Here is a 23,873-nt window from a genome sequence, read left to right as displayed (position 1 = left end):
GACAACTTGTCCAAAATTTAGCAAAGACGTCACTAGAGACTTAGGCAAGAGCTGCTTCATTGGAGTGTGGAGGACAGAAACCAGATTGGACAGGGTCTAGAATGGAACTGAGACAGCAGTTGTAGCTGATAGGCCTGAAGAGTTTATGTTTGTTGTATCCTCAACTGCACCATTTACTGCCAGGCAGCAACAGGAAGGTCAGAGAGGGAGCTGGATATAAGGTGATAGAGAGAAAGAAAAAATAGAGCTGATGAAAAGATAGCAATGGAAAGGGGAAAAGAGGAAAATGGTGACCCCAGAAGATTCTGATAATCTTCAGGGGGCATCAGACTTTTCAGAGTTTTATCAGAATCTAATGGCTTAAAAGTTTATGACCTATCACTAAGGTTATGATTTGGGCATGGACCTTTTAAATGAATTTCACAACAGGTGTGGGGGGGAGGGGAGGGGGGGGAGTCATTAAAAGACATATCCTTTAAAGAGAGGTGCTGAAAGGTGAGGTCTGGGTGGTGGGGTTGAAGAGCAAACCAATCCTGCATTCACTGCACAGCAGCAGCTCCTTTCCCCCAGGACTCGGCTTAGCTCCCGCTCTGGGCATTGCAACCTAGCACACAAGGTTGCAGCGCATCTCGGGTTTGGCCTGTCCACCCCTTCACAGATGGAAACAAAAGGGCAGACAGGCCAAATTTGATTGTCGTTGTGACGTAGTGCTCAGGGTCACATTGCCACTCCACAGACGGACCTAATTCAAATTCACGATTTCCGTGATCATCATGACCTCCATGATAAAACTGGAGCCCTGCCTATCACTGGGAATTCTGAATCAACGAGAGATGCTTGATGAGTTCTTTTTTATAAGAATATGTTGATAAATTGGACATGGTTCAGAGAAGAGCCACAAGAATGATTAAAGGATTAGAAAATATGCCTTATAGTGATGGACACAAGGAGCTCAATCTACTTATATTAACAAAGTGAAGGTTAAAGGACAATTTGATCACAGATTTGATATGTACCTACATTGGGAGCAAATATTCAATAATCGGTTGTTTAATCTAGCAGAGTAAGATATAATATGATCCAGTGGCTGGAAGTTGAAGCTAGATAAATTCAGACTGGAAAGGAAGTGTAATTTTTTAACTGTGAGGATAATTAACCACTGGAACAATTAACCATGGGCTGTGGTGAATTCTCCATGACTGGCAATTTTAAAATCAAGATTGGATGTTTTTCTAAAAGATATACTCCAGGAATTATTTTTGTAAAGTTCGACAGCCTGTGTTACACTGGAGGGCAGACTAGTGGCCCCTTCTGGCCTTGGTATCTATCAATCCATAATACCCATAATCCTTTTCAAGCTCACTGACATTTAGATGTGCTGGCATCTGAGCTCTGGTAAAGTCTGGATGTTCATGTGTCTGAACTGAGCTCCGGTAAAGTCTGGATGTTCACGTGTCTGAAATGAAAGTTCTTTTCCCTGTCACAGAAGCAAACACTCAGAAACTTACGGAAACTGAAGTCACTGTTTCAGCATTTAACAATTTATTGCTGGAGCTTTTTATTTTGTAAGTCATAGTTTTATCAAACAATTCACTATGTATTTCATAAACAAGCCTTTTATAATTTTGTGTTTAAAGTACAAAAGACAATGGGGGAAACCTGTTAAATCTATTAAGATTTTAGCTCATTAGGAAAATAAAATAGCTAATTTTAATCCAAAGTGAATGTTAATGTTTTCTTCCTATTACTGAAAGAAAGAGAGTAGATTGGCTAAATTTCCTAACCCACACCTTCAAAGAAAAAAAAAGGGGGGGGGTGAGGGGGGGGGGGAAGGAAATAAATACAGGAATAGCGTTCTTACCCTGAGGAACGGTAGTCTGGTTTATTTCTTTCAGGGCGATCTGTGAAGACAGGAAACATATTATCAGCACAAAAATGTTAATGTTCTTTAGCAACACTTGTACAAAAATCTGAAAACTCTCACATCATACTATTAGATATTATAAAGGGACTATTCAAAAAACAGAAGCTGGATTATCTCTTTTACAGGACCGTTTGTCTGCATTTGGTTCGTTTGCCAGAAAGAAGATAAAATAACTGTAAGTTTAATGTTTGTTAAATTCCCCTCCGTAAAACACATCATTTTGCGTGCTTATTCTTTTATCTATTGTTTATCAAGCTCCCTGCTAAAATAAAAAGGACTTTAGTTTAAGGAATAAAAGCGAGGGGAGGAGGAGACAAAAAGAAAAAACACAGATTACTCAGCGCAAAAAAATCATTCCATGAATCATAGCTGGCAGGGTTCCCTGACAGGATGGGGGGAAAAATCAGCGGTTGGTTGCTGCAACATCTGCAAATACACTGAATTTAGTGCTGCTCTATCATTAACTCTTTGCACTCCTTGGAGTTTTATGTTTGGAGTTCTTTTATGTTCTCAGTTAGGGCTTTGTTTATTCAGAGAAGTATTAGAAGAGGGAGTTTACTGGTGTCTAATGAAACTGAGCAGCAAATTTAAATAAAGTCTATTAGGTGCAGTCAGGGACTTTGCTAAATTGTACTGAAAAGTACATATATGTATTTGTTTCATATGTAGATCCACAGTCTTTTTTAAAATATGAATTTTTCATTTGTTCTTACATGCAAAAAATGAATATGCTACTTTAAAAACAAACATAGATGTCCTGTCTAATATAAAGAGTTAGAATTATCATTCAAGGATGGCAAATATTTTATCTAATATAGTGTTAATAAAGTTCATTTATTATAAGTAGTTAGTGTAAGAAATGTTTTTGACTGAGTTCAAAGGCCGCATTGTAAACTTGAACTCTGTGAAAAAAAAAAAATGAGATTCATATGGTATTCAGATACACATATTCCAAAGTTACAGCTCTCTCAATCTATAAAAGAGATCCAATATATAATTAGAAGCATGTTCTTACTGATTATATCACCACTCACTACAATAATTTTGCCTCTTACTCTCTGTGTGCACCCTTTAGAATCAAAGCACCTTTATTTGTGTCAGCGAACAGCTGGTTTACTGAAAGGCTTGTCTAACTCTAGGAAATACAGATATCCCTGGATATCCTGTCCATGTCACACTCGCTTGTGGAATGTATTTTGAGATTTAAAAATCTTGCATTTGAGCAACAATTTGTTGTCTGGTAGATCACAGACAAACAAGTAATGAATGCACAGTGGAAAAATATTTCCCTCTCCAATTTTTACAGGGGTTTGCATTTGATTCTATTTTGTTGCAGTTTGTCAATCAAATTGATTATATGACGCTTATTTCCACATCTAACTCACGTTCAGTTCACAGGTGCCCAGCTCCGACTGTCATAGCCACGCAGCACATAATCTGTTAAATCTCTGCTGTACTTTGCTCTCCATTTCATCACATCCCACTCTGCTCCCTTTGCTAGCTAGAATTCAAACGTAATGTCTCAAACCAGAGCCACAAAAGCAGTTGCTCATACACACAAAGAAAGGCTTGCTCATTCCATCCTGAAATTTTCCCAGGTAACCACCTTACCTGTGGCTATTCAGGGACAGACAGAGGTTCCCACTTAGTCTACTTGCCATCTGTTGCTGAGATCCAAGTTTCCCTGCCATTTATGCAGCCATTTAAGAGCAATGTACTGACAGGACATTCCAAGTTGGTGCAACATGAATGTGAATGTGCCAGAAACAGTGGGGAAAAAAGAGTCTAAGAACATGTAAACAACAGCATCAGAGTTTCCTTCTGGAGCCCACTTCTGATTGGCAGATCTTTCATGGAATGCTGTCATTCAGGAAGTTAATGCAATTCTATTCTCCCTTTCATTTTTTGTTGAAACAGGAAATGGTACAGTTGTTTTTACACATTTTATTTAATGCTTAAAATAGAGAAAGAACATCATCCACCACAATTCTCGTCTGAACTATATTTTTTTTAAAAAACAAGGGAATGTACTACTTCTAAGTAGCATATAAATAATAAAGCACTCTACATTCTTGAGGTTATATAAATTTTGTTTAACATCATTTGTGGTAAGAGAATCGGTCACAAAGAATTTGATTTCAAAAGGAGTTTCACCCTAGATTCCAATTTTGTATCTATAATTTTGCAATTCTGGGCACAATTTTTCTGTTATAAATAACCACAGGCCCAGCTGATGCCATTTAGATCTCTCTAACTATCTAATTTGTGGGCACAGAATAGAAGGCTGATTCTAAAAAAATTCTGAACAAAATAAAGGCCCAATGTTTGTGCTGCCCCCTGCAGGCGAATCCCTGGCTCACACAGGGTAGCATACAGGACTAGGGCCCTCAAATGAGATCCATTTGACTCTTTTTTGTCAGACGAGAGTTTTAAAATCTCTAAATAATCTTTTGCAATACAATAGAGCTAGGTGACAGTATTGTTACAAGAAAAGAGCTGAAACTTAAATTCACTGTAATAGATACTTTTTCCTCACCAAAGAAATAATTTGTTTGCCTTAGGAGACATGACAGCTTTCTAACAAGATATAGGTTATTAATCAATTCTAAACCCCAGAAGCCAAAAAAAAAAAAAAAGACAATTATGTAGAATGAATATTGGGATCTATATTCAAAGCAAAGAGGAATTATAAGGTGTGATAATGGGAATACCTTTCAAAAAGAACACCTATCCACATATAAAACTTGTACCACTTCAACAATAACAGGATAGTAAAAGTTGTTCAGTCCCCTAGTGCAGATGCACTTTTACTAGTACAGCTTATTCCCTTACAGGAAGGGTAATAAGCTATAACTCTGTCCACATTAGAAGTTATACTGGTTTTACCAAAAGAGTTACACAACAGAAGGAAAAAAAAGTCACACTGCTAACCAAAAAAGAGTTTCTGTGATTTTTGCACTGATGTAACTCTTTTGGTTAGTGGTATGATTTTTTTGTTTGTTTTTGTTTTACTAAAATAGAGTTACACCAGTACAAAGACGATAAAATCATAGAAATGTAGGGCTGGAAGAGACCTCAAGAAGTCATCAAGTCCAGCCCCTACATTAAGGCAAGACCAGGTAAACTTAGACCATCCATGACAGGTGTTCATCCACTCTGTTCTTAAAAAACTCCAATGATGAGGATTCCACAACCTCCCTTAGAAGCCTATCCCAGAGCTTATCTACTTTTACAGCTAGAAAGTTTTTCCTAATGTTTAATCTAAATCTCCCTTGCTGCAGATTAAGTCCATTACTTCTTGTTCTACCAGCTGATCCTCATCCTCCTAACAGCCTTTCACAAATTTGAAGACTGTTATCAGGTCCCCACTCAGCCTTCTTTTCTGAAAACTAAACATGCCCAGTTTTTTTAAACTTTGCTCATAAGTCACATTTCCTAATCTTTTGATCATTTTTTTGTTCTCTGGCCTCTCTCTCATTTGTCCATATATTTCCTAAAGTGTGGGGACCTGAACTGGACATGGTACTCCAGCTGAGGCCTCACGCAGGCTAAGTATAAAGGGACAATTACCTCCCAGACCTTACATACAATACTCCTGTTAATACATATTGGAATGTTATTAGCCTTTCTCGCAACTGCTCAAATTATTGACTCATGTTTAATTTGGGATCCACTATAACCCCCAGGTCCTTTTCAGCAGCATTACTATCAACCCAGTTTGCAGTTATGCTTTGATTTTTCAGCAGCACTACTACCAACCCAGTGCAGTTATACTTTGCACTTATCTTTATTGAATTTCACCTTGTTGAATTCAGATCAGTTCTTCACTTTGTCAAGGTCATTTTGAATTCTAATCCTGGCCTGCAAAGTGCTAGCAACCCCACTCAGTTTGGGGTCATCTGCATATTTTATAAACATACTCTCCACTCCATTATCCAAGTCATTAATGAAAATACTGAATAGTACCAGACCCAGGATTGACCCCATGGGACCTCACTAGGGGTTTTTCAACCAGTTGTGCACCCCACCTTATAATGATTTCATCTAGACCATATTTCCCTAATTGCTTATGAGAATGTCATGTGGGACTGTGTCAAAAGCTTTACTAAAATCAAGATGTATCATGTTTACTGCTTCCTCTCTATCCACTGGGCCAGTAATCCTGTCAAAGAAGGAAAATAGGTTGGTATGTGTAGACCAAGCCTACCACATCTACCAATCAATTGTGATTTCAGCAGTGACTCCCGTTTTACACTAGTATAAATGAGTGCAGAATATGGCCCTACCTCTTTTTAACAAATAAAATCTAATATCAGAGTTTACTGGCTGACCTCATGAAGGCTTTACACTCAATTTGATAACACTTTGCTGTTTGTCTATCTGTCTATAATGTGCTAACATTTGAATGCCACATCCAATCAATTCCAAAATTTCAGGGAATGTTCTAGGCATCAATGGCCAGAAGCCTATTGATTTTGGGTGGAAATAGGTGAAATGGGGGACATATGATGCCCATGCCAGCTGTTTAGCACAGCCACAGCCTCAAGCACCTCTGCAATTCTCTATGGATCAAACAACTGGTTTGATGGTTGATGGCATCCATTAACACCTTCCAACATAACTATATCCCTGCTCATCTCTCCTAATCCTCCCAATAGTTTAACATATTCACATGCGGAATAACTTGTTTCCCAGACAGAAAGATGAATTTGGGGGGAGAATAGGGAGGAAAGGGGTTTGCACACAACCCCTGGCATGACGTTGAATGAAGGGGAATGTGGCACACAGAAGCCCTCTGATCACTGCAACTCCAGCGGGGGATGGGAAGCAGAGAGAGGAAACTGAAGGATGCCAGGAATCCCTGGCATGTGCAATAAACTTATCACCCTGTGTATTTCTTCTTGTGTTTTACAGAGAGATGATAGCCTCTGTAGTTCAGGTTTTAACAAGCTTTGCTGACTTTTGTTTCCTGTCATCCCTCCACCCTTCAAATTTCTCTCAAAATATGTCCCTGTGCACTTCTGTTGTCATTGTGTGTGAGGACCATGTTTCGCCAAAAAATTAGGTGAATTGGAGAAACAGTTTCTGACATGGGTTTAAAAATGGAGGTTGGGAAAGTTACTATTTTAATCCTTCTAATGTTACTTTGTCACATACCACTAAAATGGCTTGGCCTAGAAACTTCTAATTTACTTAATTCCAACAAGATCTAGGGTAAAATTTTCAGGAGTTCCTAAGTCTCATTTTCAGAAAAGAGCCAGGCACTTAGGAGCTTAAGTCACATTGACTTTCAGTGAGATTTAGGCTCCTAAATCACTTATGAGGTTTTGAAAATTTTCTCCCTCATGTATAGGATTATATTTGAGGTACCTATTGTTGGAGTTATATTTTCTATTTCTGTGATGGGCATCATATTGTGTGAACACTTCATCAGGCTTTTGAAAATTTTGTAAAATTTTCTAAATATCAGATTAATTTTCTGTAAAGTTGCTTTGAAGTTCTTCAGCTCGAATGGATTCCTGCAGTGCTTTATAAGCTACTCATGAGAATGCCTGCAGGAGTTTTCACTGTTTTGATACCTCACAACAATGGGTATCCAAGTTAGGGTGACATTCCAAGAAAATACAACATTACCCTATAAAATGTATGTAACAAAGCTTGTTTTTAAGGGAAACAACCCCCCCCCCCCCCCATGTTTTATTCAGAGTGCAAAATCATACATTTGTAAAAATGTGTATGACCCTTTGCATGGGTACTACCTGAAAGCACATTTTTAATCTGCTCAGATGCTTCCTACATTTGCTGGCAGCAGGAAAAGGCTATTATCCAAAGGCAGAAATAGGTTGCTGGGGCCATATGCTGCATCCCTAGGGGTGGTTAGGGGAGCCTAGGTTGTTTCTCTCTCTCTCCTTTTCTCCTTCAGGAGGTAAAGAGAATTTCCTCCTCATGTGGTGCCCCTAGAATAGGATAGGGGCCTGTGAGCCCATGTACTGAGTCTGAAGGGGCTGTCTGTGTGGAGCCTGGCCTGGCTCTCTCTCACCCCTTCCTGGAAAGGCTGTCTAGTCACAGGATTTCCAGTGCTGCTGCACTGGTCACAGTGTGAGGCCACTCTTATATTAGAATGCTCAATTAGCTGACAATACAAGGTACAAAAAGGAAATAGTGATTTTCAAAAGTTTACATCTAAGCCAAACCTGAGCAGAATTTCATAAGCACTTCTCTGGCCACAGTTCTTTCTAACTGTCAAACTCCAAAGGCCAGCTGCAAACACTGACATGTTAGAGCTTCTCAAGTATCTTTTCTGATGCAAAGTGTAAGTCAACCTAAATTGATATAACATAATATATTGCCAGGTATGTGTCTTCATCTATGCTGTGCACCTGCTGTAAGAACTGTCCTGGGAATTACACAATAGGTGCCCCTGTACATAGGTACAGAGTAAGTGCTGTGTGCGGATGCACTTCATTGGTTTACTCCAACAAGATATATTAGTATGGACACAATAAAAAAAGGTTTAGGAACAACATGGTACTAGAAACACTAAGCTGTGATGCTTCACCTTGAAATGATGCAATATTGTAATGTAGACAGAATTGATCTGCAGCTCTGTCCTTTTTTGGCTCATTGTCACTCATGGACAGACAGCTAAACCAGAGCAAGGTGCTGGGCTTGAGACAGGCTCAAACTTTCATTATTTCCTCTTTTAATTTACACCTCTTGTAGAAGCTTTTAAAAAGGTGGTTGTAGTTCACTGTTAAGATCTTTGACAAGCTACAGAATATATACTTCTCATGATAACTGGAAAATCTCTAGTGATTAGCAAGCACTTGGAACTGTCTCCAAGCTAAATATTCACCCAAAGAGCCTTAATGCATTCCTATGCAGATGCATTCTTTTCACACCACTAGGTCTCCTGCTGAAGAGGAGGAAATGTGTTACTTCCAAGTTACGAAAGTTAGAGATTGCTTTGAGCCTAAGAGATTCCATTACTGCTTAGTGACTGTTAAAACTGACAGACTGGTGTCATTTTATGCTTTTGTCAATTTACTCCTAGAATTTTACAATCTCCTGCAGAATTTGAACAAGTATAATGCCTGTCTGCTTTTGTAATTGTTTAGCCACTTCGGGAGCATTTCTTTTTTCACCTGGGTTATAATATCCAGTGATTGTATTGTGATGGGCCTCAAATACAGCATCTGTGACAGAGTGCTGGGCAATAGCAGCTGAACCAGTTAGTTTCCCCAGAGTGCCCAATTGATAGAGAGGGATGGGCTGGAGGGAGTTAAAAGTCATTCATTACCTCATTAGTCCAGCTGGTACAAAAGGCACTGAAAGGAAATATGGAGGTGAAGGGGAGGAAGAGAGTGAGGCATTCTTGTAGAGTCAGAGCCATCAGAGGCCTTTTGCCTCAGGAGTTGAAGGCTCCATGTTACTGCTGCGATGAGGCTGTATAGTCTTTGAAAGTGGTGGCAAAAATGAGATGTTCTACCAGAAGACCATTTTCAAGCTGATCATGGGCTAGAGAGTAGGTAGGAGTGAGTCTGCCCTGCCACAGCATCCAAATAAAATATTTCTCTCCCTCAACGTTATCACAGAAGTATATAATGGGTAGTTATTTGAATAGTCTTTGGTCTCTTCAGTGTTTGAGAGGTGGAGTCTCAAACTGTCCAGCCAAATCAAATAAATACACTTCAACATTCTTATGCTTGTACTGATTGTATGTGAAGTTAGTCCATTAAAGTTTTCTAAGATGAAATGGAACCATATTCTGCCCAAATGGGAACAAAAGATGCTGAGCCTGCAGATAACAAAACAGTTTGTCATTTGTATTGCATTTTTCCTTAGTTGAAAGAGTGGGTTATATTGGAAACTGTTAAGGCCTCTCACACTTTATTTTAAACCTTACTCTAAATTACCAAATCTCATAGGATCTGACGTGCAGAAAAGTGGATCGTTTAATGATACTGGTCTAACCCAAAAATTGCTGGGATATGTGCCAGCTCAGCTCCATTTGCTTTAAATATATGCCAAAATATTAATAAGTTGTGCAGCCCCAAACTAATATTTCAAATTAAGTAGAAACTAACAAAGTGCTCCCATTTCAATATAGGGACACAGACAGCACAGGATACATTTGAGTTTGCCTTCTTAAAACAACTAAAACCACTTTAATTTTAGCACAAAAAGTCCCTTAAAAGTCAAAACAAATGTTATACTCGGAGCAACAAAACTAATTAAGTGACTCTTTTTGCATGTTTCTCTAGGTAAAAGGGAAAGAATGGACTACCTAGATGATGTGATTATATATTTAAATGCATCTCAATATAAGTTTATTTTTGTTTTGTTTCTAAAAGGCATACAAGTGTCTGGAAGAGGCAAGGTGTTTTGTGCTGTGTAGATATAGGTGGATAGGAGAGAAAGAAAGTGATGGGATAAGTTAGACTGTGTCTTCACAACAGAGACTATACCAGCACAGCTATACAGTTGGTGTAGCTATAGCAGCGTACCTCTGTAATGGCTGATGGGAAGAGTTTTTCTTTAGTGCAGGAATACCACCTCCCTGAATTACATTAGCTATGCTAACAGAAACATTCTTCTATTGACGCAACTGCATCTACGTTGGGGGTTAGGTTGGCATAGCTATGCTAGTTCGGGTGTGGATTTTAAACACCCCTGACTAATGTAGCTATTCTGACATAACATTTAAGTATAGGTGAAATCTCAAAAGGGGAGCAGTGTGAAAGACCCCGCGGGGGGGGGGGGAATGAGAGGTTAGAAATGTATGGAAGTAGGTGAACCACACAATGAAGGAAAGGAATAAAAGAGAAAATAACAGATGCTGAAAGGGCTTTGTGCGTTCTGGCTAATAAGACACCACCAGAGCAAATCATTACACAAAGGATACACACACAACACATCTATTTGTCCTCAATGCAGTTTATTTGTAAGAGATGCAAGAAGTTGCCCCCTACAATGGCATGTGTAGTATGGTTCCAAGCTCGACTCTGAAGGTCAATGATGCAGACAGCAAAGTCACCAAAACTGATCTAGACTGGCTTTTGTTCCATTAGAAATAAAGAAAAATATGGTTAGCCAAAATAACGAATAAAGCATCGTGTCCAGTTCTATGAGACCTCTTCACAGGGAACTCCCAGTGACTCCAATGCACAGCACTACCAAGTTACAGAAAGCAAACTGAATATTGGATATATCAAGGCATGGAGTTAGCTAGTCCACAAAACACACTTGAGCAAGTGCCATCACCATTTATACTGCAAACTAATTCAACATTTAATATGATCTATCTGCTGTAATACAGTCATAATCGCTGACTTGGGTACCCATCCGAAATGGAAACCTGAGCAATAACACTGCTGTTACCAATCTTGATCTTGTGACAAACATCAACCTTACCCACTCAAGGAGCAACAGGTCCCAAACAGAGAACACTGACAGCACTTTCACTTTTTATTGTATGTCTACTACTGATTTCATGTTCCAGCATTTACTCTGTTTTAGTGAAGTCTATTTATAAAAAAACCTTTCCCTCTTATAACCATCTTTTTTTTGCTGACACAAATATCATTGGACCTGATCCTGCCAATGCCTGAACATCTCCTGCAGGGTGCTGAGGGCCTCCGTGTCTGTCTGATGCATCAGCGAACACTGAAGGAGCTCATCACTTGGCAAGATCAAGTGCCTAAATTTCAAGAAGACAACTTATAGCTTATTATTCTTTTACTTTTGGGACCAAACAGATACTTTGCAAAAAAATGAGAATCGAATGCAGAGCCTTCTCGTACGGATTCCTAATTTATTTGGAGAAAGAGCCGCACCCCTGCAAAACTGTTGTTGCACTCAAGTCTGAGCTGGATCAACCTATCCCACAGAAACATACCCCAGCAATTTCCCTAGCTGTACATTGACTGGTGAGGTGATATGCTTCTTATGCAATCTTGATTTGTTATACTGGCCCCCATATTGTTCTCAGCTTCCAAAGCAAGTCCGCATAAGTTTGGTGTGGGAGTGTAAAGGAAATAGGGTTGTTCTGAACTAGATCTTGGTTTAGAAGAAAATAGGCAAGCAGAAAGTTATGCATTTTTTTCAGTATCCTAAAACTGAACAAATGAACTGAAGAAATTCCACAACGCAGTCTGAAACATCTGAAGAAAAATAATAATAATAAAAAAAAAGAGTAAGAAAAAATAATATAGAAAGACTATTGGTCAGTATAGCAAGAAACTTATTTGCCATATTTACTGCCAGCCATCCCATGGGAATAAAATCATGAGTCCTAAAACAATCTCACCAACATCAAAAGCAACTCTAGTAGAACCTCTTTAATCCACACTGATGACGGAGAAACACATTGTAAATTACAGAACTGTGTGGTTTAGAAAGTGGGCAAAAACCGAGCAATATTAAAAGTCAAAAGCCTTTCCTGTATCACTAAACACGCGTAATATTACCAAGACACTGCAGCATAATCATGACAGCTTTTTACTTGAATTGGATAACCCTTGTTACTGATTTTCCACAGCTGGTAACTTTTCTTGAAAGTCAGGGCATGTCTACAACATTTGTAGCTACCCAACCTCCCTCTCTAGAAGTTCAAATTAATTCAGGCTGAGTACAGTAAGTTAGCTTATATTGTATTAGAAATCTCATACTTCAAACTACATTAGAATATAGAGGCTGTCTCATAATCCTCATATTCTATTATTAGCCAAGAAGATAAGCAGAGATATATGTTGTTATTTCTGCATTCCAACACAGTAAATAGTTAAGATTTATTGTAATTGATATAAGTTTTGTTTCAGGTCCAATTATTTCAACTGGCTTACTACGTCAGAAGAGGTATCAGATTCAGGTCCAAAATTAGCTATGGTATAGCAGTACTATTCTGAGAAAGGAATGGAGGCAGGATAATCAGAAAAAGGAACAAGTTTGCCATTCACAAAAATGTGTTTTTCCAGTAATTACACTACACGTGATCAGAGGAAATCCATGTAAAAATAGACTTAAGCAGAGCTGCACCTTTTATAGTCACATCAGAAGATGTAACACGGATCTAATATCAAGTGCGGCAGGGGTTTTCAACCTTTTTTTAGGAACTGTACCCTTACGGTCTCAAGATTTCACCTGAAGTACCCTTTCAAGATTTTCCCTCTTGGCTCCAGTGGCATACCCTGGGTCTCCGGCGCCCAGGGGCCAAGCCTGCATTTTAGCCCCCATCTCCCCCCTAGGCCTCATTCCCACCACCCCCTCACGCAGGGCAGGAGGGATCCCCAGCTCCCACAAGATGGCCCCGTCCCACAGCTGCCCTGTGGGGGGCGGTCTATACCTGGGTGGGGGGGAACATGTTGCTTACCTCCTCCTATGAGCCAGACTCCTCCTCCCCTCCCCCGCGTGTACCCGCCACGTAGCACCCGGCTTTCCCACTCCAGCACCGCAGCCCTGCACCAACTCGGACAGGGCAGCTTCACCCCAGCCAGGCCGGCCTTTCACAACATGCAGCGGGGATGGGGAGCACAGGAGGCTTCCAGCTGTGTGTCGTGTAGGGCCAGCCTGGTGCCCCGACAATTAGGCCAGTGCCCAGGGGCCTTGCCGTCTCGGTACGCAACTCCCCACACCCACCTGGTCCAGCATGCAACCGAGAGGCAGGCTGCAGCTGCCCACCTCCCGCCAGGTCTGAAGCAGGACCCCCCAAAGCACGGAGCCCAGGGCAGTCACTTCAATCCTCTTGTGTACCCCCTAGATATTCGGAAGTACCCCCAGGGGTGTGTACCCCTGGTTGAAAACCTCTGTATATGCATTTTTCCTTGTTTTTAGATTTTCAGTAGCTGGGGATTTCAAATTTCAGCTTTTCAGATTATAGAATGAGAGGTGCATGAAGCTCTCTCATGCTGCATGAAGGACCTCAGAAGTAGGTGAGTCATGCCAGGTGCGCAACACATTGCTCTCTCTACTGTCCCAGTTCAATGTAGATTTCCTGTAGTTGTATTATCTTTTCTCCAGAACTCCCCACTCAGAATCCACCCCATTGGAATCCACTGGACTTCTGGAGGGCCTGGGATCTCTTCCACAGTGGTGACAGTGGTGGGGAATTGCCATGCAATTGCATTTCAGTAGCATTCCGAAAGTCTATCTTTAATCAAAATAATTTGCATACGTACTATTAGACAAGATGAATCTATCACTTCACAAAATTAAATTCCTAACCAGGTATAAATAGGCGTGGCAGAATTTGATTTTTTTTTTTTTTTTTTAATTTTGACAGATCAAGTTTTATTTTAAGCATTTTTCAGTTTTTACTGATTTACATTTTCACAGTAGTGGACAATTGAGGGGTCAGACACTAGGGGGATTTCAGAGAATAATGATTTAATTATCGTAGATGTTGAGATTCAAAAAGTTAAACCTTTATAGCCACTAAAACACAAGTTGTCAACATCATATGTCAAAATATACAAAGTAAATATCCTTAAATCAAAGTAATACCCTTATATCAAACTAATAAGTTCTCAAGTAGCATTATTCTTACATTGCCTGTCTTGTCTTATCAATGGAAATATTTTTGTTGGGTTACACAATTTGACATTTACTCACACGTACTGATAAAAAAAAAAACAACTAATCCTTCCAAGCCTATAACTCACAGGACAGGATACATAATCAAAACTGATTCAAGCTTTCAGAATTCTGATGTTGGCAAATGCACCTTAGTATTCCTCTTGTAATAAAAAGGTCAGAATTGAGATTTGATGAATAGTAACATGAACACTCTCCAAGAGGGAATTTCACAATTTTATAGGTAATAAAGGAAGTATAAATAGACTAGATGAATCATTTAGGTACACACACACGCACACACGCACGTACACGTTTGCTGAACAAGTAAAGAATCTAGGGCTCTTCACTGTTACTGGAAATAATAAAGTATAGGAGAAAATCCTAAGGGAAAATGTCAAAACCTCTTTATTATTTATATTCCAGTAGCTCCCAGAAGTCACAAATCAAACTTAGGCTTCGTTTCTCACAGTAAGTTACTGGAGCATTAAGTTAAAATAATTTGTGGCTTCTAAGGTCCATATTCTCATTCGTTCCCCCATAGTTTGCTCCATGTTTCCTTGTCCTTTTTTCCACCCACATGAAAGCTTTGCTCCTGCAGTGAGTTCTGTCCAAGAAGACCCCAGATCCCACAAGTAACTCCATTAATTCAAATGGGGGTCCATATAGGCACAGGGGCCAACCCAAATGGAGCTCATTGCAGGACTAGAGTCTTTTCCCATCCCCTCAAAGAATATTCATCATTAGAGTTGGCCAGGAAACAGACTTGCAGGCCTGCAAAAAACTTTAAGCCTAGGGAAATGGTTTTGGCTTGAATTGGGATGAACCTCCAAAAACTCATACATTTTTACAGAACTGGAAGTTTGCAATACTTCATTCTAGAATCACCAAAATATTCATGCCCAGGCTCAGAGACTCCCCAAGAGCCTGGAAGTCCTGGGCACCCCTACTCCATGGCAGCCTGCTTGATGAACTCTAGAGGAATTTAGAGGAAACCCCAGCTCCGTGACAGACTCCCAGGCAGGCTACCAAGGAGCCTGGGGGCAGAGCACCTCAGCAGCTGGCCAGGCAAGCTACTAAGAAATGGGGGAGGCTGGTACGTGGTCAGGAAAACAGGCAGATCTCTCTTAGAAACCTGCCTGGCTTCTGCTGAAAATTCATCAAAAATTGACACATTCCAATGAAATGTGTTGTTTTGACAAATCAGCATTTCCCAAAATTTCCAATTGTTTGTTATCTTTACCTGCCCTATCAACAGTACACTTATTATTAGGCTTGCTTGGAATTCCAAAAAAGAGATTGTCCCTGTTCTCCATAGCATGCAATGTGGGTGATGCAGTGTAAGAAGTGTAGTTTTATGGTAACATATTACTTGTCTCTTTGTTACTCTTTTAAAGCCCAGTCCTGCAAACACAATGGGAAAACTCATGTGTGAAAGCACATGTACTCACCGATACAAGTGTTTACTGGGTCAGACCCTTAGGAAGCATAACTATGCTTTTACCTTTCATACCAGTTCTTTATTTCCACACACACACACACGCACCCCTTTTCTCTTCCATTTTTATATGTTTAGCCTCTTAATATCCACGTCTCTAGTTTCTCAACATTACTTATGAATGAACCAGACCTTGTACATGTGGGACTGAGGGGGTGATCATTCACCACCTTGATTTCCATATATGAACTGAACTATTATTTTATATCTGTGGCCTCCATGTATCCATCATATTTAAGGTTGCAAACCACATGTTGCATGTATTACATTCAACAAAATGTAAAGTTTTAAATTGATAAATACAGCATAACTCACTACCCTATTTCTCATAATTTAAGCATTTCCATTGTTTGTTTTACCCTTACTTATGTTATTATTTCTATCATTTGCATGTAAGGTGCAGTTAATTTTTTAATGCAAAAATATATAAATTGGGAGGTGGGGGAAGAGAAGAAAACTTGGAATATACAGCTCAAGTGACTTTCTCAAACATATCTTTAAAAATACTGGGCCTCAGGATGCCTACACTAGAGACTTCTCCCAGCATAGCTATGTCCCTGACCAACATAACTGTGCCAGCAGAAGTCCCTAATGTAAATACAGATATGTTGGCAAAGCTGCATTTTTATCAGTATAGCTTATTTCATTTGAAGGTGGTGGTTTTACTATGCTGGTACAATCCATGGCTTTGCCAGGATAGCTGCACCCACACTAGGAATACTTTGCTGTTATAGTTATAGTATAATACAATAATATTCAGAGCTCAGTGGTTCAGGAGCCAAATTAGCAAACAACGTTACCAAAAAGAACCAGAGTAGTGTGAATGACAGGAGAAATATTTAGTTTTTATGTATTATTCTCACAGCAAGTAAATTAATAACTTGGTGCAAGTTGATCACTTAATTGGTTAATAAGAGAGGAAAAGCATTCTGATTGGTTAATAACTTAGACTGGTTAATAATTAAATCACACAGTGTTTTAATATCAAGTGCTGTAAGGAGACACATTAAAGAGCCACTTGCTGCTTGAGAGCCACAGTCCAAATATTACTGGTACAAGGTATTGCTATAACGGTAAAGTGCTCATAGCATATATATGGCCTGGGTCTTCATTCTCTGCAAGGCGTATAGTCATTTACACTAGTGCAAAGTAGGTGTAGAAACAGACACAAAACAGACAGTAGCAATGTAGACTTCCTTTGCAACAATAGCAACTATACAAAGTACAGAGGAACAAAGAATCAGGCCCTTTAATTTTTGTACTAGTAATTTCATACCTTGAAGTGAACTCCAGAGTCAAATTTAGTTCCAGGATGAGAAAACAAACACAATTCCACAAAATCTAAAATCAAAATAAATGTTTTCTACTAGTTTTTAAAAAAATCAATTGGAAAGAATTTTTAAAATATTATTATTCCTACACAGAACAACAAGGAGAAGGCCCTAAAACCAATGTTATAGATAGCTAGTTTTGCCAAGTGAAAATGACTAGTCAGTTTCCATTTGTCTACAGTTACTGAGGGAAGGGCAGAAAGTAAACAAACAAAGAAAAATCAAAACTGACTTTTTAAGTTTTCAGTTTTAATAAAATAGTTATTAGAAACAAAGGTAACAAGATTTTTGTTTAGCTGGTTTTTAAAAATATGTTTTTTAACATGACATTCACCCTGGAACTGGGCGTTTAAGAAGCTGTCTCAGCACAGAGTGGATTTTATATGGACAGAAGAGCAAATAATAAGGCAGCTACCTCAAGGACCAGCAACAGCTGCTCATCACAAGTGATCTTTAACTAATGATTGAATTAGAAGCTATGGGGATACTTCAAGACAGGGCTCTGTTGGCTCCCAGGCCCACCACATGAAATAAAAACTTATCCTTGCTTTCAAGGATCTACATAAATCCATTGTAGCCTAGTCACCGACCCCTTTATCACATTCTCTCATCCTTGTCTCTCCTCAGCCTTCCAGATATGTCATCCCTTTCTCTCACTCCTGTTTTCGGGATTTCTTTCACACCACCAACTCCTAAATCCTGTTTGCCAAGACCTGTTCTTACACAAATCCCTTCTTAAATCACCTCATAAAAGTGCCTTATGCTGGTATAATTTATTCCCCTTCCCCTAGAGGAATAAACTATTCTGATATGAACACATCGATATGGGTATAGCTGTCTACACTAGTTAAAGCAGTAAAGCTTTTAATGCATAGAGAAGGCCTCTACAACTCATTTCTCCTGTGATGCCTACAAGAAGTGAGTCAATAAAAAGTTACTCCCTCACCTGGGTCTCCCAATGCCTCCTGTCTTCTCTAGGACTGTAAGATCTTCCCGGCAGAGACTGTTTGTAACATTGTGTCTCATACAGCATTACACACATTGTTGACATTTAGGCCCCAATCCCACAGCCTGTCATAGACTGGCAGACCTTTGCGCCCCCGGAGGAATTCCACTGCTGAACAACATGCAGAATCAGGGACAGGATGGGGTTTGCCTCTTGTGGTGGTGGGTCCTTAGTGCACTTTAAGCATCAATCAATACAATTTATAATGTAATCACCCCATTTAGGCAAAAAACAGCACTGGAGTTAAACTGGCCGAAGCTGGACCTTGCACCTTTTCCTTTAATAATGAGCTTCCTCTGATTCATCAAGGAGATAAGCACTCTGCTGAGCCTATCAAGCTAGCAACACAGTTAAGTGACTGTACCTTGCCCTGACTCGCCTTCCTGCCCCCCTCCCCCCCTTTGCAGGTAGGATTTTAAATGTAACTTTAAGGAGGGAAGGAATCTCATTTTTTAAATAACTATCGATCACAGATGAACGTATTTCTACTTCATCCGAACACACACACACTTGTTGCCAGCAGGAACAGCCCCAGCCCTGTGCGCCCGCTGGTGAGATTGCGGCCAGGGTTAATGGCTGTGCCCCCGGCGCTCAGCGGAAAGCCCGCCGCTTGCTTACCCGCGGCAGAGTTCAGGTGACCCCGTCTGTGCCGCCTGCCGAGCTCCCTCAGCTCCTCCTCGTCGTCCTCCAGCCTCCAGCCTTCAGCCATCAGGGGGAGGAGGCACGCGTGGGGCCGGGGAGGGCATTCAGAAAGCAGGCGCCCCCATGGCCGAGCGCGCGGGAGCTGGCCGCGGGGCTTTGTCTGTCGTCTCGCGCAGCGAACGCCCCAGCGCGAGGGCTCCCGGGGTGGGGGGCGCTGGGGGCCCCGGGGCTGAGCGGCGGCAGTTCCGAGCCAGCCCGCTCTGCACCTGCAACTCTGCCCGCTCTCTTCCGCCTGCGCGCCCTGCCCCGGCAACCAGAGATTCCCTCCCTGCAGCCTCTCCCCTTTCCACTCTCCTCCCTTCTGTAAAGTTTAAGCCCAGGCGCCTCTTTGGGCCTTTTCCTCTCCTCTCTCTTCCCCCAGCCGGGCTCGGCACAGGCGGGCTGGGAGGAGAGAGAGGCACACACCCAGCCTGGCTGGGGAGGGAAAGTTAAAGGAAAGTCAAAGAAGGTGGCGTTTGCTTTCCCTGCCCATTCACAATATTCCGGTGTCAACAGGAAACTCCGCTGCTGCCTACCACTAAAACAAAAGGAGGAGGGGGAGGTATGTGGAGCAGAAAGCAGCAGTCGGGGCTGCAGCAGAATGCAAGAGAGGGAGCGACCTCTTAGCTGGAGAGGGAGATGAACTCGCACTTGAGGCTTGAGCAGCTGAAAACTTATTTAGGGATAAGGGACACGATTTTTTTCTTATGGATCCAAGTGTTTCCAGGGCTGTCTCTCAAACTGGTAACCTTTTGAGCGAGGAAGAGTTGTAAACAGTACTGCCGCATTGAGTGGGATCTTAAATGTCCCTGCAAGAATGCAGCGAATTTTTCCAGTGGGAAAGAGCTTTAGAAACTGCCTTAAATAATCCAAAACAAGAGCCACTGTTCAAATGAGACTTGGCTGGTTTATGGCTCCATTGTTGAAACTGTGTGCTGAGTTATATCCAGTACAATTACACTGAGCCCTGGGTGGCAACCAGGGGTGTAAATCACGACCAAAAGAAAAAAAAATGGTGTCTTAAAATAAAACAACCCACCTATTTTAGAGGGGTTAGCTGCCTTTCTACTTTCTTGATATGAACTACAGCTGAGAAAAACACTAGCACTTGTTTCAGTATGGGTTAGGTGAATTAAGTAATAAAAGTTTTCACTTTGAGAAGTGGAACAAGTTAAACCTTACTGTTGTAAACTGGAAAAATTTTTGGAGGTGCTTAGGTACCAATATGATAGGTACCTTAGAATATATAGTCTTTGCTTCAGATTGTTATTATAGGCAGAACAAATAGTGCTGCCTATAACTGAGGTTGCCTGACACAGATGGATGGTGCTGGGGGGATGAATCAGTTATGTAGTGAAGGAGGCTATATCTATCTAAAGAAGAGCTCTACATAGCTCAAAAGTTTGACACTTTCACGAACAGAAGTTGGTCTAATAAAACAATATTACCTCACCTCCCTTGTCTCTCTATGCACAATTTATGAATGCTGATTGATTTTATGACATTGCTGTATCTCTGCTGTACCTCTGCATCTGACGAAGTGAGCTGAGCCTCACGAAAGCTTATGCTGGCTAAAATTAAATTTGTTAGTCTTTAAAGTGCCACAGAACTCTCATTGTTTTTGCTGTATCATTGAACGCCTCAGTGGATCCACCATCTGCTGTCAGGCATATCTCCAGATGAGAGATAAAGGAGGGTCACCCATTCAAATGGGAGCACCTTAAGACAATGGGTTGGCCCAAGCTGGGAGAACCAGTTTTCTCCAACTTCTCTGCAAGGGACTGAGCTCTGAAGAGTGGAATTCACCAGAAGTAAAACAAAGAAATCAGGTGTTAGCATTGTGTCTTTAAAACTATGGAGCCTGAGAGATGTAGAGAAAGGACTCACATGAGGAACAAAGGCACAGGCTTTTGGAGGGAGAGGGGATGTTTTGATGGCAGTACCAGCCAAGGTAAAAGGATGCTGGCTGGATTCCAGAGTGGGAAGAGAGAGCAAGAACGAGCACATGCAGACTGACTGATTCACCTGGAAGGGAAGCCTGACCTGGAGGAGTGGAGTTCTGAAGAAGGACCTGGAGCCTTGAAAAAACTCTTATTTAGTGCTATCTAAAGTAAAGTGTTTGCTTTTTGGAATACTTTGCATAGCCCGTGCCTGTTTGCTTTCACTATCTGGTATTCCTGAAGAGGTGCTTTGTAAAGCCAGCCAACATGCGCATATGGTAGAATTCTGGGAAAGGGTGGGGAGGCTAGGAGAGCTGGTCTGGACCTAGTCACAGGGCCCAGACATTTGAACTGTGGATCTCAGCTGGCAGAAAGGGTGTGATACAGGATCTGCACTTTGAGGGTGTGCCTAAAGAGCAAAAACCAGAAAAAATGTATGGATGCTGCTTAGTTTAGGAAGCTTAAAAAGAACACAGGTGCAGTGTATTGAGATTCAGCCACACACAACAGCCTTGGTGTGTGTCCAGAGGGGGAAGTTTTAGCAGGATTATGACACTAGGCATCTCAAATTGCACATCCAAAATTAGTAGACTCTTTTATATTAACCATTCTGTGCCTCACTTCCCTAGCAGTAACAAGGGGATCATGTCACCCTTTCATCTCACAGAGGTGCTGTGAAAATAAATTCATTAGTATTTGTGAAGCCCTCAGATACCATAGCAATGTGCCAGAGAAAAGCCCATGAAGAAATTAATAATTATTTAATAATTCTGTTTTCAGAGCAGAATAATTTGCAGTAAATATGTCCTAGGATGCCCATTGAGCAATGAGGCAAAAACTAAATATTGAATTGTGCTCATTAAGTGAGCACTGTCTATTCTGTGCACTGAATAAAGCAAGGGTGCTGTGGACAAAATAGTATATGATCATATAATTAAAGACTGTCATAACACATACACCCAATGAGGCTTGCACAGACAGCCTTCATTCTGGTATTTCCTAACTTTTGAGTGCTTGTCTTTGCAAGCTTAATATGTTCTTTTAATGTAACTGTGTGTAATTTGCTATTCAGTTAGTACCATAGTTATCATGTATAAAGGACAAACACTCTGCTTCAATAGGCTTGCACTCATAAAAGCCCCAAATGTCCATTGAGGTCCTCATGGGTGGACTCCCATTGGGTCTTGACGTGGGTGTACGGTTCTCCCCGCACAAAGTTGTGGGATCAGGATTCTATGTTGTATCGAAATGGACAAAGTGGGACCCATAATTCCTCACCAGTGCAGTTCTGTGCAGAATACTGTGTGGGTCTTCACCACTGGAAAGTTACAGTTTGAATTTTTTCCAACACCAACAAGGCCATAGAGTTGTATCAAAGACATAACAAAATAATTACCGATAAGGAGGAGGACAACCGTCAACAAAAGAAGAGAGAAACGACTTGTGGCTGCTAAAGAGAAGAACACAGAATCCAGTATAGAGCCAGAATTGAAAGCAGTTTGCATTCCAGAGATTTCTTATTTGCTATATGATAAGAGTCCAGGCAGGGGACTTTGTTAACCACACCTTTACTGAGTTTTCAGGATTTACCTGGCTATTCTCCAGAACCCTCCAATAACAATGAGTGGCCAGGACACTCAACCCCCTACAGGTTTTTCTACTTACAATTTCCTCATTTCTTTATATATTCATACCCATCCTATTTACCAAATATGGAGTCCCTGCCTTGTGAAGGGACTTTGATGTTACGTGAAGTAGGGAACCCAGACTGGAACATCAGTATGAAAAATCAGAAAAGATGCAGAAAACTCAGCTAAACAAATCTGATATCACTGCTAACCACAAAAGGAACAAAGAGGCAGCCAAATCCCTAGACTAGGAAAACGGATTTGAAAAACAAATAAAAGGCCCTGTCTACATGATAAAGATAAAACTATTGAACAGAATGGCTCTAACAGTCATTCCAAAAAAAGCATTAAAATCTGAAACAGTGGGAGGAAGAAAAGATCACTTATTTTATTATTGATCATCACCAACAACGTGCTGGATACTATACAAAACAGAATAAGTATGGTTCCTGCCACAAGGAGCATACAATCATAGCACTCATCTTGAAAGCTGCACCAGGCACAGCTGGGACAGAAGGAAGTTCCAGGTATAAGAAGTGGTATGGAAAAAGATATGAAGATAAGTGGGAGATAAATAAAGAGGGAGTGTTGAAGTAGACAATGAATAACTTGAGAAACAACGTTCCCCACTCCTGCTTTGCCTGAAGCAAAATATTAAAGTACAAAAAGAGCAATGTATACAATTGAAAGCACATATGTAATCACACACACATTCTCCTCTGATGAACCAAGAGCTCAAACCAACATCCTAAAATTAACTAAAAGAAAAGTATAATCATTCTTGGATTGGGCTACAGAGAATTTTCTCTAGTCTCCACAGGAACTGGAAGATACCCTCTCCCCCCTGACTTCTCCAACGAGTAGCAGATTAAGCACAGTTCCCACTGATGTGTGGATCTGAAGTCCTGGCTGCCAGAAGGCCCAGCCTCCAGCAGAGATTAATTCTGTTACCCTGGAGTGGAATGAGGCCAGGAAGTGAGAGATTCAAGTAAGGGAGAGGCTGGCTCTGGCTGCCTCCTGTCACCTCTTGTTTGAATGTAATGAACCTCAGTCTCATGCTTTATGGGTAGGGCCCTACCAAATTCGCACTCCATTCTAGTCAATTTCATGGCCATAGGATTTGAAAATTGGTCAGTTTAAAGATTTCAGATGTTTGTATCTGAAATTTCATAGTGTTGTAACTGTGGGGGTCCTAACTCAAAATGGGGTTATGGGGGGGTCGCAAACCTCTTGTAGGGGGCTGGCAGAATTGCCACCCTTACTTCTGTGCTGCCTTCAGAGCTGGGCTTTGAAGG

At 40.8% G+C, this 23,873-nt stretch overlaps 1 protein-coding gene across 3 annotated transcripts in view; it reads right to left on the bottom strand.

The window, feature by feature from the left end:
• SH3D19 (SH3 domain containing 19) overlaps window positions 1-19,587 on the bottom strand; it is a 95,254-nt gene extending 75,667 nt beyond the window's left edge. For all 3 annotated transcript variants that reach the window (XM_067551899.1, XM_067551901.1, XM_067551900.1), the window contains exons 1-2: window positions 18,948-19,587; window positions 1,862-1,901 (exon numbers count right to left, since the gene is read on the bottom strand). In XM_067551899.1, coding sequence (XP_067408000.1) covers window positions 1,862-1,901; window positions 18,948-19,038 — 131 coding nt within the window. In that variant the 5' untranslated portion in view covers window positions 19,039-19,587. The remainder of the gene's footprint in view (window positions 1-1,861; window positions 1,902-18,947) is intronic.
• Between the last annotated feature and the right edge of the window lie 4,286 nt (window positions 19,588-23,873).

Source organism: Emydura macquarii, unplaced genomic scaffold (assembly GCF_026122565.2).
Source record: "Emydura macquarii macquarii isolate MOO-44397 ecotype Brisbane River unplaced genomic scaffold, CSIRO-AGI_Emac_v2 contig_1363, whole genome shotgun sequence".
Classification (NCBI taxonomy): Eukaryota; Metazoa; Chordata; order Testudines; family Chelidae; genus Emydura; species Emydura macquarii.
The sequence above is the reverse complement of the archived record's forward strand: the minus strand, read 5'-3'. Positions and strand labels throughout refer to the sequence as shown.